Source organism: Mirounga angustirostris, unplaced genomic scaffold (assembly GCF_029215605.1).
Source record: "Mirounga angustirostris isolate CCGP_5_RB_7025 unplaced genomic scaffold, mMirAng1.0.hap1 SCAF_6, whole genome shotgun sequence".
Lineage (NCBI taxonomy): Eukaryota > Metazoa > Chordata > Mammalia > Carnivora > Phocidae > Mirounga > Mirounga angustirostris.
Genome location: NW_026991714.1, coordinates 98277392 through 98302797, shown reverse-complemented (window position 1 = coordinate 98302797; position 25406 = coordinate 98277392). Strand labels below are relative to the sequence as shown.

General features: G+C 42.2%; 1 protein-coding gene across 2 annotated transcripts in view; it reads left to right on the top strand.

The window, feature by feature from the left end:
* The first annotated feature begins 6551 nt into the window (after positions 1 to 6551).
* Positions 6552 to 25406, top strand: part of DNA2 (DNA replication helicase/nuclease 2) — a 47288-nt gene continuing 28433 nt past the window's right edge. For both annotated transcript variants that reach the window (XM_064594716.1, XM_054508180.2), the window contains exons 1-5: positions 6552 to 7046; positions 8460 to 8642; positions 9899 to 10082; positions 14246 to 14391; positions 19330 to 19461. In XM_064594716.1, the coding sequence (XP_064450786.1) occupies positions 6976 to 7046; positions 8460 to 8642; positions 9899 to 10082; positions 14246 to 14391; positions 19330 to 19461 (716 nt within the window). In that variant the 5' untranslated portion in view covers positions 6552 to 6975. The remainder of the gene's footprint in view (positions 7047 to 8459; positions 8643 to 9898; positions 10083 to 14245; positions 14392 to 19329; positions 19462 to 25406) is intronic.

The following is a 25406-nucleotide window of genomic DNA, read 5'->3' as shown; positions in this document are numbered from 1 at the left end:
TGAAATTAAAGAGTCCGACGCTTAACCAACTGAGTCACCCAGGCGCCCCAGACAGTATCTTTCAAAAGCAAAGATGGAGAAATTCTTAATAAGATATTAGCAAATCAAGGCACCTGGCTGGCTCAGCTGGTAGAGCATGCAACTCTTGATTCCAGGGTCATAAGTTGGGTGTAGAGATTACTTAAAAAAAATTTTTTTTTAAGATTTTATTTATTTATTTGAGACAGAGAGAATGAGAGAGAGAAAGCACATGAGAGTGGGGAGGGTCAGAGGGAGAAGCAGACTCCCTGCCGAGCAGGGAGCCCGATGTGGGACTCGATCCCGGGACTCCAGGATCATGACCTGAGCCAAAGGCAGTCGCTTAACCAACTGAGCCACCCAGGCGCCCCTACTTAAAAATTTTTAAAAATAAAAAATAAAGTAGGCAACATATTAACAAATTAAACCCAGTGATACATAAAAAGTTTATTATAGCACAACCAAGTTGAATTTATCCTAGGATTGCCAAATGGTTTAACAATCTAAAGTCAATAGTGTAATTTCCAATAATAACAGCATAAAGGAGAAAAATCCTTCAATAGATGCAGAAAAAGTACTTGGAAAATTCACCATTGATTTATTATAAAAACTAATCACGTTAGAACAGAAGAGACCTTCCTCAATCTGATAAGGGGGCATTTTGTCAGATTACATTTTCCAACAATACGTCCCATCTCACATGCTCTTCTCATGTGTCATTAACAGCCCATCAAGAGGTAGAGACTATGTTCACCTCCTAAATCTGGCTGGGTGGACCTAAGACTACAGTGGAAGTGATGCTATGTGACTTTTGAGGTTACCTCATAGTGCTGAGATGGCTTCCATCTGGTCTTTAGGAATGCTTGCCCTTGGAATCCAGTCACCATGCTATGAGGAAGCCAAGCAGCCTCTGTAGAGGAACTGACAGCCAGCATCAACTTACCAGCCATTCGAGTAAGCCACCTTCAAAGCGGATTCTTCAGCTCCCAGCTGATGCTTTGTGGAACAGAAACAAGCTTTCCCCACAGAGCTCTGCTCAAATTGAAATTTCACAAGCTAAAAAAAAATTATTGTTGTTTTAAGCCACTAAGTTTGGGAAGTTTGTTTTTGTTTTTATATAGTATTAGATAACCATAACAGTTATCCATGAAAACCCAACAGCTAGGGCGCCTGGGTGGCTCAGTTGGTTAAGCGACTGCCTTCGGCTCAGGTTGTGATCCTGGAGTCCCGGGATCGAGTCCCGCATCGGGCTCCCTGCTCAGCGGGGAGTCTGCTTCTCCCTCTGACCCTCCCCCCTCTCATGCTCTCTCTCTCTCTCAAATAAATAAATAAAATCTTTTAAAAAAAAACAAACCCAACAGCTAGCATCATACTTAATGGTGAAATATTGAATGCTTTCCCCCTAAGATCAGGTACAAGTTAAGGATGCCCAGTGTCACAACTTGTATTTAACCAGTGAACATAGGTAAGGAAATGAAATAAAGGGCATAAAGATCAGAAAGGAAGAAGTAAAACTCCCTCTAGTTGCAGATGACATGATTATTTACATAGAAAGCCTTAATGGACCTATATCATAACTATGAGAAATTATAAGTGAATTTATTTATTTATTTATTTATTTATTTATTAAAGATTTTATTTATTTATTTGATGGAGAGAGACACAGCGAGAGAGGGAACACAAGCAGGGGGAGTGGGAGAGGGAGAAGCAGGCTTCCTGCAGAACAGGGAGCCCGATGCGGGGTTTGATCCCAAGACGCCGGGATCATGACCTGAGCCTGAAAGCAGACGGTTAACGACTGAGCCACCCAGGCGCCCTATAAGTGAATTTATATCTCAGAATATAAAGTAAATATAAAAATATACACTTTTAAAAAAAATTTTATTTTCGGGATGCCTGGGTGGCTCAGTTGGTTAAGCGTCTGCCTTCAGCTCAGGTCATGATCCCAGAGTCCTGGGATAGAGTTCCAAATCAGGCTCCTTCCTCGGCGGGGAGCCTGTTTCTCCCTCTGCCTGCCACTCCCCCTGCTTGTTCTCTCTCTCCCTCTCTCTCTCTGACAAATAAATAAAATCTTAAAAAAAAAAAAAAAGGAAGATTTTATTTTCATTTTTATTTGTAACTGCCCCCCACCCTCCTGGTCAAAGATTTTATTTTTAAGTAATCTCTTCATCCAATGTGGGGCTTGAACTCACAACCACGAGATCAAGAGTCTCATGCTCCACCAACTGAGCCAGCCAGGTGCCCCTAAAAATATAAACTTTTATGCACTATCAGGAAGCAATTGGAAAACAATTTATTATTTTTTTAAAGATTTTATTTTTAAGTAATCTCTACACACAAGGTGGGACTTGAACTCACCACCCTGAGATCAAGAGTCACATGCCCTATGGACTGAGACAACCAAGCACCCCTGGAAAACAATTGCAATTTCATTTAGGGGTACCTGGCTGGGCATAGAGCTTCCTTAAAAAAAAAATTCAGGGGTGGCTGGCTGGCTCAATCAGTGGAGCATGCAAATCTTGTGTGGGTTTTGAGTTTAAGCGTGACATTGGGCATAGAGATTACTTAAAAAAAAAAAATCTTTAGGGGCACCTAGGTGGCACAGTCAGTTAGTTAAGTGTCTGACTCTCGGTTTTGGCTCAGGTTGTGATCTCAGGGTTGTGAGATCCAGCCCCACATCGGGCTCTGTGCTCAGCTTGGTGTCTGCTTGAGGATTCTCTGTCCCTCCTCCTGCCCCTCCCACTTGTGCTCTCTCTCTCTCTCAAATAAATAAATAAATCTTAAAAAAAAAATCTTTGCGGGGCGCCTGGGTGGCTCAGTCGTTAAGCGTCTGCCTTCAGCTCGGGTCATGTTCCCAGGGTCCTGGGATCGAGCCCCGCATCGGGCTCCCTGCTCAGCGGGAAGCCTGCTTCTCCCTCTCCTGCTCACCCTGCTTGTGTTCCCTCTCTTGCTATGTTTCTCTCTGTCAAATAAATAAAGTCTTTAAAAAAATAAATAAATAAAATATTGCAACTTAGTAAAAGATGTGCAAGAGCTCTACTCTGACAATTAAGAAATGTTGCTGAGAGACATTAAAGATTTGTATAAATGGAGAGATAACCCATGTTTATGAATTAGAAGACTATAGTGTAAAGGAATTAATTTTTCCAAGTTGATTTATAGATCAAATGCAATCTCAATCATAATTCCCGTAGGCTCTTTTTTTTATTATTATTTTTTAAAGATTTTATTTATTTGGCAGAGAGAGACAGAGACAGAGAGAGAGAGAGAGCACAAGCAGGGAGGAGAGAAGCAGGCTCTCTGCTGAGCAGGGAGCCTGAGGTGGGGCTAGATCTCAGGACTCTGGGATCAGGACCTGAGCCAAAGGCAGACACTTAACGACTGAGCCACCGAGGTGCATGAGAAAACTTTCTGGAGTGATGGTAACACATTCTTTACCTTAGTAGGAGTTTGAATTAAACACATTTGTCAAAATTCATCAAATGGTACACATAAGATCTGTGCATTTTTTAAATGTAAATTAAAACATTTTACATATAAAACTTACATTAAATTTTAAAAGTACCATAAAGAAATATTGAACTGTAGCTAATGATATACATGCTGAAGTGTTTAGGGATGAAATGCGCTGATGCCTGCTATTTGTTAGTGCATTAAAAAAAAAAACTTGAATTCATGGATGTACAGAGGGATGGATAGATATACATGTGATAAATCAAAGATAGCAAAATGTTAATTATAAGATCTAGGTGGTAGCTATATGGGTGCTCATTATATCATCCTTTTATATAATTCTGTACATTTGAAAGTTTTCATGATAAAATATTGGGAAAAGGGACTGAATTGCAGGGAGACAAGTGTAGAAGCACATTTAAGAGTGTGCTGCAGTTTTTTACGTTAGAGATAATGATCGGTAGTGACCTTGGAGGTGGAAAGGCATGAAGAGATTTAAGACAGTTTTAAAGGGTGTATCTATGGGTCTGCCTATGGACTGGATGTGGGTAGTAACAGAAAGGAATCAGGACAACTTCTGGGTTTCTCGCTTTATCTTCTGGGTGGATAGTGCTATTATTGGGAAGAATAATAGGTCTGTCGAGAAAATTAAAAATTCCATTTTGGCCATGTTATAATGAAAGAATTCCCCCCATCCCCAAATATTTCTAAGTGTAGCTATCAAGTATGTAGTTGGATTTTTGAATTGAGAGGAAAAGCCTTGTCTATACATATGAATTTGAGAACTGGCAGGATAGAGATGTTATTTAAAGCCATGAGAATAGATGAAATAACCTAGGGAGCTGGTAGATAGAGAAATTTGTTCAGAACTGACCTCTGAGAACTTTCAACAGTCAGAGATTGGGCAGAAAATGAAGAGACAGTGGGGCACCTGGGTGGCTCAGTCCTTAAGCGTCTGCCTTTGGCTCGGGTCATGATCCCAGAGTCCTGGGATCGAGCCCCGCATCGGGCTCCCTGCTCCGCGAGAAGCCTGCTTCTCCCTCTCCCACTCCCCCTGCTTGTGTTCCCTCTCTCGCTGTGTCTCTCTCTGTCAAATAAATAAATAAAATATTAAAAAAAAAAAAGAAAATGAAGAGACAGTAAAGGAGATCGAGGAGGGCCTGTAAGGTTGGAGGAAAACCGGCTGAGTGTGGTGTCACAGGTAGAAAATCTGTATCTATTACCGACAAGTCTTTTTCTTTTTTTTTCAAGAAATTTCTCATAATTTTTGTATGAATTAACATGAATGTAAAAGACAACTTTTTTATTTGTTTTTTAAAAAGATTTTATTTGTCAGAGAAAGAGAGAGAAAGACACAGCACAAGCAGGGGGAGCGACAGACAGAGGGAGAAGCAAGCTCCCGGATGAGCAAGGAGCCCAAGGCGGTACTGGATCCCAGGACCCTGGGATCATGACCTAAGCCGAAGGCAGACGCTTAACCATCTGAGCCACCCAGGCGCCTGCTCCAAAAGATAACTTTTGATAAAGATTATTTTAAAATTGGATGATGGGGGATACCTGGGTGGCTCAGTTGGTTAAGCATCTGCCTTGGGCTTTGGTCATGATCCCAGGGTCCTGGGATCGAGTCCCGCGCCAGGATCCCTGCTCTGCGGGGAGCCAGCTTCTCCCTCTGCCTGCTGCCCCTGCTTGTGCTCTCTCTGACAAATAAATAAAATCTTATAAATAAATAAATAAAATTGGATGATGGGGGTGCCTGTCTGGCTCAGTCAGACAAGCATGTGACTCTTGACCTTGGGGTTGTGAGTTTGAGCCTCATGTTGGGTTTAGAGATTACTTAAAAAATAAAATCTTAAAAAAATTATAAAATTGGATGATAGCTTTATGAGGTGATCATTTTATTATTTTTAACACATTTCATTCATTTTTATTATTTTTAACACCTTTCATTCAGAAATATTCCCTAGTATATTATTTTTTTAAAGATTATTTTTTGGTGGGGGGGGAGACGCTTGGGTGGCTCAGTCGGTTAAGCTTCTGCCTTCAGCTGGGGCCATATTGGGCTCCTTGCTCAGCGGGGAGCCTGCTTCTCCCTCTGCCTGCCGCTCCCCCTATTTATGTTCTGTCTCTCTCTGACAAATAAGTAAATAAAATCTTTTTTCACAAAAATCTTTTTTCTATTTGATAGAACAGGTAGAACCACAGACAGAGGGGCAGAGGGAGAGAAGCAGGCTCCCCGCTGAGCAAGGAGCCCTGACTCCGGGCATGACCCCAGCCAAATGTAGAGGCTTAAACGACTGAGCCCCCAGGCACCCCTTAAAAATTTTTTTTTAATTTAAGTAATCTCTAAACCCAATTATGTCATAGCTGAAGAAGCAATGCCCTCGAGAACGAGTACAAGTAGGATTGCTTTGTCCACTGTTGAAAAAAGTGGAAATAGGTTATAAGACAAGTACAGATATTAGTACTTTTATAGATTTAGTTGTGGCATGATGAGGAAGTTCCTATCTGACAGCTTCTATTTTCTCAATGAGTTTTCCACAAAACAAAGACGAGTAAGGGCTCCTGGGTGGTGTTGAGATTCAGCCCCACCTGGGGCTCCCTAATCTCTCCCTCTGCTCCTCCCTGCTCATGCTCGCGCGCGCTCTTTCTCTCTCTAAACTAAATAAATCTTTTTTAAAGATTTTTTTTTTTTTTTTTGAGAGAGAGAGAGAGAACACATGAGAGGGGATAGGGTCAGAGGGAGAAGCAGACTCCCCGCCGAGCAGGGAGCCCGATGCGGGACTCGATCCCGGGACTCCAGGATCATGACCTGAGCCGAAGGCAGTCGCTTAACCAACTGAGCCACCCAGGCGCCCTAAACTAAATAAATCTTAAAAACAAAACAAAAAGCAAAAAACAAAACAAAACCAAAAAAAGGCAGGGGCACCTGGGTGCCTCAGTTGGTTAGACCTCTGCTTGCCTTCCACTCAGGTCATGATCTCAGGGTCCTGAGATCCAGCCAGCCTGGGGCTCCGTTCTCAGCGGGGAGTCTGCTTCTCCCTCTGCCCCTCCCCGCCAGTGCTCTCTCTCTCTCTCGCTCAAAAAAATAAATAAAATCTAAAAAAAAAGGAGGGGAGTTTGTTTCTCCCCCAAATGGAAAATTCTGCAAGCTAACAAGGGACACTTGGGTTTGGGCCATTGGTTCTGTTCTACGAGTCTGTGTTGAGCAAAGATTGGCGTTTCTAAGGAAAGTGCGGAAGCATTTAGTCTGGGCCGGATTATGAAGACTCCCTGTTTCCCAAACCCTAAAGCAAGGGAGCAAAGACTGTCTGTTCGGAACACCGCCACCCGGGGCTCCGCGTGGAACCCGCGGGGCTGGGAGGGGCCCCTTCGCGCAGGTCCCTGGGGAGCACGCGGGGAGGCGCATGCGCGCGGCGCCTCACAAACTCGCGCTTCTTTTTCTCGTTGGAGCTGCTGTGTTTCCCTGATTTTACCTGGCGACAGTTTGCATTCTCCGCGCCTGCCATGGCGCAACTGGAAGAACTGGAGCTGCTGAAGAAGAGTCTCCAGGAAGAGGCCGAGCGGCCGGCGGAGCTGTGAGCGGAGCGGAGGGAGGGTCTGGGAGCCAGGCGGGAGATTTGAAAGAAAGGCGCGGGAGAGGCCGCACCCACGTCTCGGCGGAGCCGGGCTCGGAATTCAATGACTCGGCTCCGGGCGCCCGACGAGTTTCCGGAGCTGGGGTCTGCTTCGTAGTGTTCTCTCTGGGGCCACACTCGGGCCAGAGCCCAAAGACTGCTCACCCAACAGTTCATTCTTTCTCTTCATATCACTTGCCTGAATTCAGGGCGTGCCAGCCACTTAAACGCCCTCGTAAAGGGCAATTGCAACTGGTAGATGCTTTTCTCAAGGTTTAGTTGGGGAATCTTGTCCCAGGAGAGCTCTCTACCCTCAACCTGGACTAAATGGTTAGGGCAGCTTGACCCACAATCATGGTGTGGAATTATTTTCAATTAATAATAATGATGCTAATTATTGTTTACGGATCTTTGCATTTTGGGTTTTGATCAGCATTATCATTTGCGAAAGTCCTTAAGGCATCCCAGCCGACCTTGGGAAATTCATGGCCTGAGGCTTCCTGGAGTAGGTGAATGAGGCCATTACAAAGTAATAGAGCCTAGGGTTGGGTATTACAATTAGAGAGGTAATGACGTTGGATTCTGTTGTACTGTCACTGACAAAGACTGCAGTCAAACTGGAAAGACTAATGAGGGACTTAATGTTTTCTAGAACGATTAGAGAATTCTGCATCGTTTTCAGGCGGCTAGGATTAATGGATAGAAGTATTGTGAAGTTGACTTGCCCATTATAAATAAGAAATGTCTGAGTTGCTCTATGAAGGAATGAGCTAACATGACAGGTAGTAAGCTTGCTTTTCTCTGCGAGGTAGGGGCTAGTTGATTCTCACTGAGATTTTATAGAAAGATTTTCTTCATTAAATAGTAGTTTGGAGTAGATGATTTCTAAGTAGGCCTAAAGATTAATGTAACGCTGACTCACAGTAGGTCTTCAGCAAACCACCCACACTATGCTTTTCCCTAACAAATATCCCTTTCATTTACAAAAAGGATAGTGTCCAAGACATTTCCTTTTGCTTGTACTTTGGGAAGGTTTGCACCAGTGGTAGGAATTTGTTATTTAGTATTTTTCAATTTATCCTTAATCCTCATTATCATGGATGTCCCACAGAGCTCCTCCTAAGAACTTATACAGTATTTGGAAAAATGCATATCATAAGCATGTTTTAAATGGCATTACTTCTGGGAAGTTTTTATCATAGGAATTCTGCTGTGCCCTTACTCTCTTAATTTTTACCTATTTAGCTAATGGTCATTATGATAAGCTTTCTAGAAGAAACAAACCTAGAAAATTGAGAAGGTTGGTTTGTAATTAAAGGAAATTCGATGGCTTCTTATTTCATGGTACAGTAGTTGTGTTTGTATATGTTTCAGATTTCAGAAGAAGGTGGAAGCTTCCTTTTCTAAAACAGTTCTGAGCCGAGGAATGGATAACCGGTACCTGGTATTAGCAGTCAATATTGTACAGAATGAAGAAGGAACCCATGAAAAACACCTAATCATCACTGCTTCCCAGTCACTAGAAAATAAAGAACTGTGTATCCTTAGGAATAACTGGTAATTTTCCTGTGACTTTGAGCACCTATCTGGCTTAAGGGTACCATCTTAAAACTCATCACATAGGCTTGTGTGGATGTTGCTGTAATTTAATTGTTAATAAAGGGAGTAGATGTGAACCTGAATTAATTTCATGTAAAAATTGTGCTTGTTACCCCAGCATCTCCAGCTCCTTATTCTGGAACTTGGTTTTTATTGTCATTTGAAAATTAACTACAAAGGGACTTATAAATGACTACTTCCAAAATTTCCCAGTACTTTTTAAGATTGCAGCTTTTCACTAAGAGCAAAATTAATTACAGCATACGAACATTCTTAAACCCTAGATTTCTCTACTCAAGCAAAGTATGGTATGTGAGGGATGAAGGGGAAATGCAAGAAAGTGGAGGTCTAATTTTTGTCTATTTAGGCTCTTTGTCTAGATAAAAATTATAAATATGATTTTATTAACACATTGGGTTTGGCTTCATGCCTCAAGACTTACAGAAACTGTAGATATGCTAGAAGTCTTTTTTTTTTTTTTAAAGATTTTATTTATTTGATAGAGCGAGAGGGAACAGTAGAGAGAGAGGGAGAAGCAGGTTCCCTGCCAAGCAGGGAGCCTGATGCGGGGCTCGATCCCAGGATCCTGGGATCATGACCTGAGCCGAAGGCAGACGCTTAACCATCTGAGCCACCTAGGTGCCCCGATATGCTAGAAGTCTTAAGAATGAGAGAATTATTATTGAAACAATCTAATCCGGGCACCTGGGTGGCTCAGTTGGTTAAGCGACTGCCTTCGGCTCAGGTCATGATCCTGGAGTCCCTGGATCGAGTCCTGCATCGGGCTCCCTGCTCGGCAGGGAGTCTGCTTCTCCCTCCGACCCTCCCCCCTTTCATGCTCTCTCTCTCTCAAATAAATAAATAAAATCTTTAAAAAAAAAAAAAAAAAAGAAACAACCTAATCCATAATTGGAGCTATGTACTAACACTATTAAAGATTTGTAGCTTTTGCAGTAGATGATAACATTAAGCAGTTTTCCTTTTGGGTATTTAAGGAAGACCCTTGAGTATTCTCAGGTATATTTCAAAGGTAGAAAGGAGTAGAGTGACTAGGAGTTGATTCAAAAGACTGCATCCTAGTATTAAATTTTTTTGAAAGACCCAGAAATTTACAAATACTATTCCTTCAGATAAAATATTCATTTACTTTTGAGGCTTCCTTAATATGTTTAAATGTAGGAATCTAAACTATGTATACTTTGCTTTGTTCGTAGGTGCTCTTTACCAGTGGAGCCAGGGGACATCATTCATTTGGAGGGAGACTGCCTATCTGATACTTGGATAATAGATGAAGATTTTGGATATTTAATTCTATATCCAGACATGCTGATTTCTGGCACAAGCATAGCCAGTAGTATTCGGTGTATGAGAAGAGCTGTCCTGAATGAAACTTTTAGGGTGAATAATATTAACAGCTAATGTTTCTACAGGGTTTTAGAGTTACAGAGCACTTTTACACTTTTTCTTTTTTTTTTAGATTTTATTTATTAATTTGAGAGAGAATGAGAGAGAACAAGAATGAGCAGGGGGAGGGCAGAGAGAGAGGGAGAAGCAGGCTCCCCGCTGAGCAAGGAGCCCGATGTGGGGCTCGATCCCAGGACTCTGGGACCATAACCTGAGCAGAAGGCAGATGCTTAACGGACTGAGCCACGCAGGCGCCCCACACTTTTTTTTTAAGTAAACTCCCATGTATCCATTTTGCTGTTTTCAAACATTATTTTGCAAGTAAATGAAAGCTGAGGATCTTTAAAAAATATATCTTTATCATACAAATGAACAGTAATTCCTTAAATTATTATAATGCCCAATTTATCTGTAGCATCTTTTTTTTTTTTTTTAAAGATTTTATTTATTTATTTGACAGAGAGAGAGACACAGCGAGAGAGGGAACACAAGCAGAGGGAGTGGGAGAGGGAGAAGTAGGCTTCCCGCTGAGCAGGGAGCCTGATGTGGGGCTCGATCCCAGGATCCTGGGATCATGACCTGAGCCGAAGGCAGACGCTTAACGAATGAGCCACCCAGGCGCCCCTATCTGTAGCATCTTTTATCTTTTTATTTTTATTTTTTTTTGAGAGAGAGAGAGTGTCCTTGCAGGTGGGGGGAGAGGGAGGGAGAATCTCAAGCAGGCTCTATGCTCAGCACCAAGCTGGATATAGCTCCGTCGTGCAGCTCCATCTCATGACCCTGAGATCATGTGATCTGAGCTGATCAAAAGTTGGACGCTTAACTGACTGAGCCACCCAGGCGCTCCTGTAATGTCTTTTATTGAAAATATCTTTTAAGGGGCTCCTGTATGGTTCAGTTGATGAAGCATCTGCCTTCAGTTCAGGTCATGATCCTGGGGTCCTGGGATCGAGCCCTGAATCAGACTCCCTGCTCAGTGGGGAATCTGCTTCTCTCTCTTCCTCTGCCCCTCCCCCCTGCTTGTGCACTCACTCTCTCTCTCTCTCTCTCTCTCTCTCTCGCTTGTGCTCTCTCTCTCAAATAATAAAATCTTTTTTTAAAAAGATAGATAGATAGATAGATAGATAGATTTAGATTTTATTTATTTTTCAGAGAGGGAGAAAGAGCACAAGCAGGGGGAACGGCAGGCAGAGGGAGAAATAGGCTCCCCGCTGAGCAGGGAGCCTGATGCTGGACCCATCCCAGGACTCTGAGATCATGACCTGAGCCAAAGGCATATGCTTAACCCGACTGAGCCACCCAGGTTCCCAAGAAAATATCTTTTTATTCAGTTGTTTTCTTAGAATCAGACAGAATCCAAACAAGGTCTTTTTTTTTTTCTTTTTTTTTTGAAGACTGTATTTATTATTTTTTAAAGATTTTATTTATTTGACAGAGAGGATGGGAAGGAGAGAGAATATGAAGCAGTCTCTGCGCTGAGTGCACAGAGCCTGTGGCAGGGCTTGATCACAAGACTGTGAGATCATGACCTGAGTGGTTATTAAGGGTCAAATGCTTAACCAATTGAGCCACCCAGGCACCCCTTAAGATTGTAGTTTTTTTAAGTAGTCTCTAACCCCAGTGTAGGTCTCAAACCCACAACCCCAAGATCAAGATTTGCGTGCTCCTCTAAGCCAGCCAGGTTCTCTCAAACAAGGTCTTTGTGTTATGTTTGGTTGGTATGTCTCCTGAGTTTCTTCTTTTTTTTTTAAGATTTTATTTATTTGAGAGAGAGAATGAGATAGAGCATGAGAGGGGGGAGGGGCAGAGGGAGAAGCAGACTCCCCGCTGAGCAGGGAGCCCGATGCGGGACTCGATCCCAGGACTCCAGGATCGTGACCTGAGCTGAAGGCAGTCGCTTAACCAACTGAGCCACCCAGGCGCCCTCCTGAGTTTCTTTTAATCTCTGTTGGTTCTGCCTTATACTCACCCTCTTTGCTTCAGTGCCATTTGTTGAAGAACCTGGGTTTTATTTTTTATTTTTTTAAAGATTTTATTTATTTATTTGACAGAGAGAGACACAGTGAAAGAGGGAACACAAGCAGGGGGAGTGGGAGAGGGAGAAGCAGGCTCCCCGCTGACCAGGGAGCCCAATGTGGGGCTCGATCCCAGGATTCTGGGATCATGACCTGAGCCGAAGGCAGACACTTAACGACTGAGCCACTCAGGCGCCCCTGGGTTTTATTTGTTAAAAGAGTTTCTTCCTTTCGGGGTATTTTTTTCTTAAAAAATTTTATTTATTTGACAGACACAGTGATAGAGGGAACACAAACAGGGGGAGTGGGAGAGGGAGAAGCAGGCTTCCCGTGGAGCAGGGAGCCTGATGCAGGGCTCGATCCCAGAACCCTGGGATCATGACCTGAGCCGAAGGCAGATGCTTTAACGACTGAGCCACCCAGGTGCCCCTGGGGTATTTTTTAAATTATACAATTTATATGTATGTAGAAAGCCAAAAATACAGCTGAGCAAAGAAAAAAAAAAAGAAGGAAAAATGCCTAAATAGACATTTTCCAATAGTCTTAGTTATCAATTAATTGTAGTTTTAACTTTTATTTATTTTTTTAAAGATTTTATTTATTTATTTGACAGAGAGAGACACAGCGAGAGAGGGAATACAAGCAGAGGGAGTGGGAGAGGGAGAAGCAGCCTTCCTGCCGAGCAGGGAGCCTGATACGGGGTTCAATCCCAGGACCTGGAATCATGACCTGAGCTGAAGGTAGACGCTTAATGACTGAGCCACCCAGGCGCCCCTAATTGTAGAAAAATCAGCTTGATATTTTCATTGGTGGTGGGGGGGGTCTATTGACTTCTCTTTTAACCATATTTTATAAAGCAGACCTGAATATTTTAAAATTTTTATAAAAACCTTTTATTTTGCAATAATTTTAGACTCAGAAAAACTTACATAAATAGTATAGAGAGTCCCTCTGTAAATTAAATTTTTTTTTTTTTTTTTTAAGATTTTACTTATTTGCCAGAGAGAGACACAGTGAGAGAGGGAACACAAACAGGGAGTGGGAGAGGGAGAAGCAGGCTTCCCACTGAGCAGGGAGCCCAATGCGGGGCTTGATCCCAGGACCCTGGGATCATGACCTGAGCCTAAGGCAGACGCTTAACGACTGAGCCACCCAGGCGCCCCTGTAAATTAATTTTTAAAATTCCTGAAGCATGTTTTGGTGGCTTTATCTACTTTGGTATCTTTAAGAGGAAGGTTTAGGCTAAGAATAGAGTTAATTGAGAAATACTGTGTCTTTTTTTTCTTTTTTAAAATACTGTTTCTTTTTGAGTGGAGGAAACTCGTCAGAAATCTCTGTTGTAAGTTTAAAGCTTGTTTGAGTAATATCTTTTTTTTTTTTTAAAGATTTTATTTATTTATCTGACAGCGAGAGAAGGAACACAAGCAGGGGGCTGGGGGAGGGAGAAGCAAGCTTCCCGCAGAGCAGGGAGCCCGATGCGGGGCTCGATCCCAGGACCCTGGGATCATGACCTGAGCTGAAGGCAGACGCTTAACGACTGAGCCACCCAGGCACCCCTGTTTGAGTAATATCTTTCACTTACATGAATTTAGGAGTTATGGCTTTATTGGGTTTTATTTGAGTAGATTATAAAGTGAAATTAGAAAAGAATATGTTAAGCGTTTGAGAATACATTGAACTTTTTCATATAGGGTTACTTCTATTGATTTCAAAATGGAAATTACTGATTTTTAAAAAAATAACATGCTTGTAAAATCAGGTAATTCTGAATAGAAGAAAGTGCAAGTTGGGCACCTGGGTGGCTCAGTCAGTTGAGCGTCTGCCTTTGGCTCAGGTCATGATCTCAGGGCCCTGGGATTGAGTCCCACGTTGGGCTCCCTTTTCAGTGGGGAGTCTGCTTCTCCCTCTGCCTCTCCCCATGCTTGTGCTCTCTCTTTCTCTCAAATGAATAAATTAAAAAAAAAATCTTAAAGTGAAAGTCATCTATAATTTTACTAACTAGAAAAAAAAATTGTTTAATATTTTGGCATTTGTCTCACCAGTGCACTTTGGCTGTGGTGGTTTAATAGGATAGGTAATAAATATGGGATCATGTCTGTTAATATGTCTTGTAGTAAAATGTATGATTTTTTTTTTTAATAGAGCTCTGAACCGGCCACACACCAAATGCTGATTGGTACAGTTCTTCATGAAGTATTTCAAAAAGCAATAAGCAATAGCTTTGCCCCAGAAAAGCTACAAGAATTTGCTTTTCAAACTGTTCAAGAAATAAGGCATCTTAAGGACATGTAAGTAGTTACAAGATGTACTGTAGGTACTATTTTATTATAGAACATTCTTTCCTGTAATCTATTATAAGGTATTTGGTTATTAGACTATTAAATATAAATCAGAGTAATACTAGAATGCAGATTCAGGGATGTAGTACCCCACTGCAGTTCTGTGAGGAGCTTCTGAAATTGCAGAATAGAAACTCTTGAGCTAAAAATATCTGGATATTCTGTACACCTGCACAATAGACTCTTCAGCTGCTCTCTGAGAGTGTGAAAAACATTTGGCTTACTTCTAGAAATGTGACATACTGTAAATTGTATGGGTTTGGGAGTCAGATGGACCTAGTTTTAAATTCTAGCTTTGCCAGTTTTAGGATTGAACAGGTTACTTAAAAATTTTGAAAAAGGTGATAATACCTATTTTGCTGACTTTTTGTGACAGTGGAGAAAATATACATAAGCCCACAAATGGCTAATTGTTGGCATTTTATGAGTGACTACATGCAGAGCGTCAACATATTCTGCTGTTTCTTTGTGACTCTTGTTGCAGACCATGTTTTTTCACAGAAGTATTTTTATTAGGGGTAATTTTGATTTCCAAACTAGTTGTAATGTAATTTTTCCCCAGATGTAATTCTCTTTCCCTGTTTATGTGGAAAATACATGTTCTAAAATGCCACACAACTGGGGGCGCCTGGGTGGCTCAGTTGGTTAAGCGACTGCCTTCGGCTCAGGTCATGATCCTGGAGTCCCCGGATCGAGTCCCGCATTGGGCTCCCTGCTCGGCAGGGAGCCTGCTTCTGCCTCTGACCCTCCCCCCTCTCATGTGCTCTCTCTCTCAAATAAATAAATAAAATCTTTAAAAAAAAGAGTTAAAATGCCATACAACTGATTTACTAATGACATAATCTATTGTCCTAAAACATTTTCTTTTTTATTTTTTTAAAAAATATTTTATTTATTTATTTGAGAGGGAGAGAGCAGGAGCAGGGGGGAGGGGCAGAGGGAGAAGCACACTCCCCGCTGAGCCGGGAGCCCAACTCAGGGCTTGATCCTAGGACCCCGGGATCATGACCTGAGCTGAAGGCAGACTCTTAGCTGACTGAGCCACCTAGGCGCCCCTATTTTTAATTTTTTGAGGAACCTCTATACTGTTTCCACAGTGGCTGCACTAGTTTGCATTCCCACCAACAGTACATGAGGGTTTTTGGGTTTTTTTCCCCCCACATCCTTGCCAACACTTGTTTCTGGCATTTCAGAGGTTTTTTTTTTTTTTTTTTTAAGATTTATTTATTTATTTATTTATTTGACAGAGAGAGAGAGAGATAGCCAGAGCAGGAACACAAGCAGGGGCAGTGGGAGAGGGAGAAGCAGGCTTCCCGCCGAGCAGGGAGCCCGACGTGGGACTCGATCCCAGGACCCTGGGACCATGACCTGAGCCGAAGGCAGACGCTCAACGACTGAGCCACCCAGGCGCCCCCCGCCTTGGCATTTCAGAGTTTTAACTTTTTTTGTCATACCCTAATCAACGTACAGTGATACCTGTTGTGTGTTGTATTGATCATTGCCCTGAAACAAATCAAAACCTAGTAGCTTAAAAAAACAAACAAACAAAAAACTTAGTGGCTTAAAATGACAAGTAATCAATTATCTTATAGTTTCTGTAGGTTAGGAATGCAGAGGTGGCTTAGCTGGATGCTTCGGGCTCAGGGTCTCCCATTTGGAGCTGCAGTCCTTTGAAGGGAGGACCTGCCTCCACGATGATACACTCACAGCTGTTGTCATGAGGCTTCAGTTTCTTGCCACGTGAGCCTCTCCTCACAACATAGCAGCTGCTACTTCAGATTAAAGGGTCTAAGAAAGTGAGCAAGTAGGAAGCCATAGTGCCGCTTTTTTTTTTTTTTAAAGTAAACTCTGCCCCATGTGTGGGATGAAAACTCACTACCCCAAGATCAAGAGTTGCATGCTCTACTGACTGAACCAGTCAGGCGTCCGTCCCATCAAGTGGAAACTTTTTAAAAAATTCCCAGGCCCTAAAACAACAGGTTGAAAGTTCTTTTCTACCCTCTCATCGATCCTTCTATCTTATTACAGTCCTTAGAACAGATTTTATTTTACTATTTTTTGTTTGTTTGTTTTTTTAAGATTTTTATTTATTTATTTATTTATTTATTTATTTTAAAGATTTATTTATTTATTTGAGAGAGTGAGAATGAGAGAGAGAGAGTACATGAGAGGGGGGAGGGTTAGAGGGAGAAGCAGGCTCTCTGCCGAGCAGGGAGCCCGATGTGGAACTCGATCCCGGGACTCCAGGATCATGACCTGAGCCGAAGGCAGTCGCTTAACCGACTGAGCCACCCAGGCGCCCCATGATTTTTATTTATTTTTTGACAGAGATAGCAAGAGAGGAAACACAAGCAGGGGGAGTGGGAGAGGGAGAAGCAGGCCTCCCGCAGAGCAGGGAGCCCAATGCGGGGCTCGATTCCAGGACCCTGGGACCATGACCTGAGCCGAAGGCAGACGCTTAATGACTGAGCCACCCCAGGCGCCCCAGAACAGATTTTATTTTAAATACAGGCTCCACACCCGGTGTGGAGCGCACCGTGGGGCTTGAACTCACAGCCCTGAGATCAAGGCCTGAGCTAAATCAACAGTTGGATGCTTAACCCACTGAGCCACCCAGGTGCCCCCAGATTTTTATCTTCTATGCTTTACCCTCTTGTTAATACCTATAAAAGTCTAGGCTTGAAGATCCTACCTTAAGTATCTTAATAATATCTGGAAAGACCAGGCTGTTACATGTTGTTTTGCTGTGACTTGGCTAAAATAATAAAGGAGAATTTAAATGCAGAAGACAAGGAACCTAATGTGGGACTCAATCCCAGGGAGCCCCGATGAGGAATCCAATCCCAGGACCCTGGGATCACGACCTGAGCTGAAGGCAGACACTTAATCAACTGAGCTGCTCAGGTGCCCCAAAGGCAACCACTGTTACCAGTTTCTTGCATGTCCTTACACAGAGATTTCAAATGTTTATGTGTGATGGTATGTGTGTGTGGGTATGTGTACACATTTTTTTTTTGTTAGGTAAATTGTAGAATACTATGCACATTATTGTGCACTTAAAGGTTAAGCTTGGTGATCATTCCATATTAGTGCTTACTGAGCTGACTCTTTTTTTTTTTTTGAGAGAAAGAGTGGGTGGGGGGTGGTAGAAGCAGAAGGAGAGGGAGAGAGAAAAACTTAAGCAGGCTCCACACCCAGCCCAGCGCTGAGCCTGTTGCAGGGCTTGATCTCATAATCCCAGGACCATGACCTGAGCTGAAATCAAGAGTCCGATACTCAACCAGCCGCTGAGCCACCCAGGTGCCCCTGAACTGTCATTTTTCATTAATAATGGCATAATATTTCATTGTATGAATGTATTATAATTTATTTAAGTATCCCTCTGGCATTTCAGTCTTTGCTTTTATTAGCAATTGTATAAGAAATACCTTTAGGGGCCCCTGGGTGGCCCAGTTGGTTGAGCGTCCAACTCTTGATTTCAGCTCAAGTCATGATCTTGGGATCGTGGGATTGAGCCCTGCCTTGGGCTCCGTGCTCAGTGTGGAGTTTGCTTGAGATTTTCTCTCCCTCTCCCTCTGCTTCTGTCTCTGGTCACTCTCTCTTGCTCTCTGTACCTCTAATAAATAAATAAATCTTAAAAAAAAAAACCAGGAAATACCTTTATATATCCTTTATTTCATACCTGTGAGGCATATATTTGGGTTAAATACGTAAAAGTAGAATTGTTGGGCCAGAGAATATATGTGCTTAAAACATTTAAAAAATCTTTTTATTTGGAAATAATTTCAAATTTAGAGAAATGTTGCAAGATTAGTGCAGACAGCATTCATATACTCTTTACTTGGATTCACCTGTTAGATGTGTGTAGATTCTTTTTGTAAGATTAAGTAGTATACATCATGGTACATATGATGGGCTTTAAACCATGAAGACACTAGTCATAGAACAGGCTGAGCAGGGCCCTGGACATCCTGGTGTGCCCCGTGGGTTCAGGGGCACCCACTGCAATGGGCAGAGCTGGTCTTGCTCACCTTGCCTTCAGGCCTCTTCTCGCCACACAGCCTAGTGGCTGGGGCCTGGCATGTGGTGACATCCGATGGCTGTGTCAGGGGCGTAAGTGCTAAGGTGTGGCATGTTGCTGCTAGCCAAGGACTTTGCCAGATTTCAAGCAGCCTTTTGCAAGGATAACCTTTGCCTCTGGTAGTCTGAATGTGTGATTATTTGGGGCTTTCTTGTATTAGCAGTTGCTCCCCTGAGGAATGTCAGCTTCTCTTTCAGCTTGAGGTTGCCACTGTGCTCAGGAGAAGCAATCTTGGCAGAGCTAGGGTTGCTAATTTTGTTTTCTCTGCTGAATCAGTTCTTTTGGTGGACTGATAGGCCTCTGCTCTCTTCTGTTTTAAGGCTGAATAATATTCCATTCTATGTATACACCACATTTAAAAAGAAGATTTTATGGGGCGCCTGGTTGGCTCAGTGGTTAAGCGTTTGCCTTCAGCTCGGGTCATGGTCCCAGAGTCCTGGGATCGCGCCCTGCATTGGGCTCCCTGCTCCGCGGGAAGCCTGCTTCTCCCTCTCCCACTCCGCCTGCTTGTGTTCCCTCTCTCACTGTGTCTCTCTCTGTCAAATAAATAAATAAAATCTTTAAAAAAAAAAGGATTTTCTTTATTTAAAGTACACTCTATCCCCAATGTAGGGCTTGAACCCATGACTCCGAGATCAAGAGTCGCACACTCTATGTTCTACCAGCTGAGGCAGCCAGGTGCCCCATGTATACATCACATTATACATCCGTTAATTAGTTGATGGATAACTTGTTTATTTGGATGTTTTTGTCCTTATTTACTTTTTCCATATTTATGCTTTCTTGTTTAATCTCTTATTTTGCAGGTATCGCTTAAATCTGAATCAAGAGGAGATAAAACAAGAAGTAGAGGAGTATCTTCCTTCATTTTCTAAATGGGCCAGAGATTTCATGCATAAATACACTTCAGGTGACTTCCCCCAGATGCAGCTCTCTCTGTAAGAAACTCATTTTGTTTATATGGTGTTCATATGTTCAGATCAGGATTTTATTCTGTACGTTGAATTAAAGCTTTTTAAAGGTCTAGTTAGTACAACTAGCTTTTTTGTTTGCTTATTTTATAAATTACAGTCCTGAGTGTCTTTCCAGAACAAAAAATAATCTAATGAATAGAAATTCTACTTTCGTTATAATAAAATCTTCTGATTTTTGTATATCAGTATGTTTTTAACATTTTTTTTTTTAAGTAATCTCTACACCCAATGTGGGACTTGAATTCAAAGATCAAGAGTCGCATTCTCCACCGACTGAGCCAGCCAGGTGCTCCTGTCAGTATGTTTTTTAAATAAAATAACCAATTTGTAAATAGTCTGGGGGTCCTAATTTCGTATGCATTTCTATTACTATCCTATATGGACTGTGTCACATGTTGATTGTCTTGTGGATTTGTGCTATCTGTTCAAATACTGGGTTTAACCATTTAACTCGGTTTGGCATTTGGTATTTTATTGTTTTTCCCCTTAAAGAAGCATTCATATAAGTTTATAAGTAATACATTTTTTCTCTATCATTGTTTACTCATTCAGCAAATATTTATTGAGTGCCTAATATGTGCCAGGTAATGTTCTAGGTGCTGGGATTATCATAGCGGGGGTGGGGGAGGGGAAAGCAGCTGACTTCATGGGGATTCTGTACTACTGAACAAGTAAACAATGATGGGGGGGTGCGGACTGTGGTAAATGCAGGGTAGAACAACCTAAGAAGGAACATGGAGTTGGTAGTAGTGGTGGTGGGACATATGATTTCCACTGAATGATTGTGAAAGGCCTCTCCGATAAGATGATGTGGAGGTGAAGCATGAAGATGAAAGAGGTAGCTGCGCAGCTCTCCCCAGGAAGAGCATTCTAGGCAAAAGCCCCTCGGGTGATGCACACCTGCCAGTGTGGCGGGAGCAGAGTGAGGAAGGAAGGAGCAGAAGTAGCTTTCCTGGGGCCTCATAAGCCATGTCAGGACTCTGGCTGCTATTCTGATTAGATAAGAGGCCGATGGAGAGCTTGCTTGCATGGAGGGTTGTGATGTAATTTCCTTTTTTTTTTTTTTAAGATTTTATTTATTTATTTTACAGAGAGAGACACAGTGAGAGAGGGAACACAAGCAGGGCAAGTGGGAGAGGGAGAAGCAGGCCTCCCGCGGAGCAGGGAGCCCGATGTGGGGCTCGATCCCGGGACCCTGGGATCATGACCTGAGCCGAAGGCAGGCACTTAAGGACTGAGCCACCCAGGCGCCCCAGAAAACTTTTTTTTTTTCTTTCTTTTCCCCTTAAGTGAGCAACATTTTCTTTTTCTTTAAATAGGCACAGCTGGGGCGCCTGGGTGGCTCAGTTGGTTAGGCGACTGCCTTCGGCTCAGGTCATGATCCTGGAGTCCTGGGATCGAGCCCTGCATCGGGCTCCCTGCTCAGCGGGGAGTCTGCTTCTCCCTCTGACCCTCCTCCGTCTCGTGCTCTCTGTCTCTCATTCTCTCTCTGAAATAAATAAAATCTTTTAAAAAAAATTAAATAAATAAATAGGCACAGCTTCCATTTATATAAATTTTCTTTGGCTGAGACCACAGTGAGAGTTGTGGAAGTGATGAGAATCAGTTGGACTTTAGTCAGACTTTAGCGGTAGAACTGGTAGTTTGGATTGGATGTGGAGTGTGAGGGAAAGAAAAGGCAGCAGTGATTCCAGGGGAGAAAATGTGATAAGAAGGATGTCAAGGGAGAATGGTAGAGGAGGATTTGGAGACAGGGAGTTAGACAGCTATAGTGAGGGTTTGTTATATGAGGGACACATAGAAATGGAAGGGTAGCCAGAGGCTTATGTGGAGCTAAGAGAGCTTTGTTGTTGTTTTGAAGATGACAGGTATAATGTGTTCATATGCAGATGGGGAGAATTCCATAGAAAGGGCAGAAGTCATCATGAGAGATGGGAAAGGTCAGCTATGTCTTGAATATGGGAGAAGGAATGAGAGTATACAAGTGGAAGGGTTGACCTATGGGACACTTATTTCTTTTTTTTTTTTTTAAGATTTTATTTATTTATTAGAGAGAGAGCACATGAGAGGGGGGAGGGTCAGAGTGAGAAGCAGACCCCCTGCTGAGCAGGGAGCCAGATGTGGGACTCGATCCCGGGACTCCAGGATCATGACCTGAGCCGAAGGCAGTCGTTTAACCAACTGAGCCACCCAGGCGCCCCGGGACACTTATTTCTTGGCGTTAAAATCTCCCAAGTGGATTACTTCATCAAAGATATTTGGAAATTTTACCACCTTTTACATATTGCTAGAATTCTCTGAGAATTTTGTAATCATTATAGAAGGTTGTTAGCAATGTTTAAATGTCCTGTGTCTGGGGACGCCTGGGTGGCTCAGTCGGTTAAGCGTCTGCCTTCAGCTCAGGTCATGATCCCAGGGTCCTGGGATCGAGTCCCGCATCGGGCTCCCTGCTCCATGGGGAGCCTGCTTTTCCCTCTGCCTCTGCCTCTCTCTCTCTCTCTCATGAATAAATAAATAAAATCTTTAAAAAAAAAATAAAATAAATGTCCTGTGTCTGGATTTTATTATTTATTTATTTTTAAAAGATTTTATTTATTTATTTGATAGAGACACAGCGAGAGAGGGAACACAAGCAGGGGCAGTGGAGGAGGGAGAAGCGGGCTTCCCGTGGAGCAGGGAGCCTGATGCGGGACTCAATTCCAAGACCCTGGGATCGTGACCTGAGCCGAAGGCAGACGCTTAACGACTGAGCCACCCAGGCGCCTCTGTCCTGTATCTGGATTTTAATTATTTTTATTTATTTTATTATTATTTACAACTCAGTGACTTTTAGTATATTTGTAGAGTTCTGTAACCATAACCACAGTCAGCTTGCCAGGATTTTGATATATATTTTAATAATGGTAGTTTAAAAAAATGAGGCTTATCGTGCTTTTAGATTTGGGTTTATTTTTCATATTCTTTTTTTCTGCAGTGGTCTTAAATTTACCAGTAGCTCCCTCCCTTAAAAAAAAAAGGCTGTAATAAATGGGTTTAATTTATAAATGCTTTGTTCTTTATTATTTCTTTGGAGCAGATTGCCTATGTCTAGAACAGGGGGTGGGTCTCAGTGCATTAGTCTTCACTGTGATAAACAGATAAATGTTTAAGTAGTCATTCTCCTGATTTGTTTCATTGTTTTGTAGTATTTCTGTCATTCTGGTCTCTATTGATTTTCTGTAATAATTACAAACTTAATTTTTGTTCTCTGTTGTTCCTAATTATTTCTTTATCCTTGTTTACCCTCCCTCACTATATACCTTTCTGGTCCTTCCTTATTATTTATTTTGGAGTAATTTAAATTTGCTTGAGAATTAAAGTTGTGGTGGATATCCCTTTTCCTTGTTTCAGATATTAGCTTTTCTTTTACTGTTTAATTGTTTTAGCATTTTGTCTGCATGTTTTTTTCTTTCGGTTAAGATTTATTCATTGTTTCTGCAGTGATAAGCTGCCATTTTCTCATCGATTCATGGACTTAACCTATTCAGCATATAGGTATTCCATGCATTGGTCCTGGTGTTACAGGGAGACTAAAACCCTCCAAGAACTCTCTACTGGTGGTAGTTGAAAACATAGACCTGGAGGGCATTGCTTAGAGAGAACATGTAGGGCAACAGAAGAGGCATGGAACTCTGGCAGCTAAGAGTGGGCTGTGTAAGGACAGAGGGAGAGAGGAGTAGAATCCATCAAATGAGGCTGATGATGGACCAGCAAGGAATTAGGTAGCCTGGAACAAGTATATTAGGAAGCCAGGGAAAGTGTGGGATTCAGAGTTGTCTTTGACCTGAAAGGGATTTTTGAGATCAACTCCTAGGTTTCAAATAAGGAAACTGAGATCCAGTGAGTGGTGTGACTAGTCCAGGTTTTATACGAAAAACCAGTGGTGGGGCTGAGTCTACAGTAACAATTCTTGATTCCCAGCCCAGTGTTCTCCTCTCTGTATCTTGGTATAAGGCTTTTTTGTTTGTTTGTTTCAGTTACTTCCAATGGAATCTTGTATGTCCTTCTGTGAAGGAAGCGCTCCTCTGTATTTTAGCTTGTGTCATTTTCGCAGCAGTTTATAGTCATCTTTTATTTTTTTTTAAAGATTTTATTTATTTATTTGAGAGAGAATGAGAGAGAGCACATGAGAGGGGGGAGGGTCAGAGTGAGAAGCAGACTCCCTGCCGAGCAGGCAGCCCGATGCGGGACTCGATCCCGGGACTCCAGGATCATGACCTGAGCCGAAAGCAGTCGCTTCACCAACTGAGCCACCCAGGCGCCCATATAGCCATCTTTAAAGAAAAAAATCTTTAGACTTTAGCACAGAGAATGAGACCTTTAAAGGTCATTTAAAGAGACAACCTGGGGCGCCTGGGTGGCTCAGTTAGTTGAGCGTCTGCCTTTGGCTTGGGTCGTGTTCAGCGGGGAGCTAGCTTCTCCTTCTCCCTCTCCCTTTGCTGCTCCTCCTCCTTGTGCTCACTCTCTCTGTCAAATAAATAAAAATCTTTTTTTTTTTTTAAGATTTTATTTATTTGAGAGAGAGAGAATGAGTGAGAGAGAGCACACATGAGAGAGGGGAGGGTCAGAGGGAGAAGCAGACTCCCTGCTGAGCAGGGAGCCCGATGCGGGACTCGATCCCGGGACTCCAGGATCATGACCTGAGCCGAAGGCAGTCGCTTAACTGACTGAGCCACCCAGGCGTCCCTCAAATAAATAAAAATCTTAAAAAAAAAAGAGAGAGACTTTCTCACCCATAGGTAATTAAGTGTAAATTTTCTTCATCTTCACAATACCATATTCTCAATCAGGTGGTTCTCGAAGGAGTTTTACAGCATTATGTTGATTAAAATCATAGTAGTTAAATTGAAATACTGTCGTTTATTCCACAGATCTAGGTCTGAAATCACATTACTTCATTTTCTAGGGGAATGAATTTTATTAGCAGTGTTAAAAGTTTCATTACCTATCTTCTATTAAGTATACATGTGACATTTTATGAATAATAAAGTTTGCTTTATTTCATAGGAGCATATTTAAATATATAACACAATTAGATAACATTTGGAGAAAGAGAACAGAATAATATTTAAGAAATTTCGGATAAGTTGTAGCTTCCCTGAATTCCTCTGTTGTCTTCCTCAGAGGTTGCAGAAGTATACATATATTCCTGGAGATTATATTTGAAGCATCCTGAAATGTTTAAAAAAGAATCACTGAAGATGTCATTTTCTTTCTCTTAGAAAATATTCTCATTTGTTAAGAAATAGCTGCTGATCTAAATAACATGAAATTAGCAACCAAAGTCAACTAAATCATGTATTCTGACAGTCAGAATTTTTAAGCCTTTTAAATCTCAATTTTTATTTTAATTAATTAATTTTTAGAGATTTTATTTATTTATTTGATGGAGAGAGAGCGCAAGTAGGCAGAGTGGCAGGCAGAGGAGGGGGGAGAAGCAGGCTCCCCACTGAGCAGAGAGCCCGATGCGGGGCTTGATCCCAGGACCCTGGAATCATGACCTGAGCTAAAGGCAGATGTTTAATGACTGAGCCACCCAGGCACCCCTACTTGCAGAGCTTGTAAGACAAATTGCTGGGCTTCACCTGCAGAGTTTCTGATTGAGTAGGTCTGGAGTGGGGCCTGAGAATTTGCTTTTATTACAAGTTCCCAGGTGATGTTGATGCTGCTCCTCTAGGCACCACACTTTGAGAATCACTGCTGTAAACGTATGTTGTTGGTTTCCCATCCCTGCATTCTCTGTGTATAGTAGAGTCAATAACGGCATAAAGAGAAATGTGCTGTGTTCTTTTTTTTTTTTAATATTTTATTTATTTATTTGAGAGGGAGAGAAAGTGAGTGAGAGAGAACACAAGCAGGGTGAAGGGCAG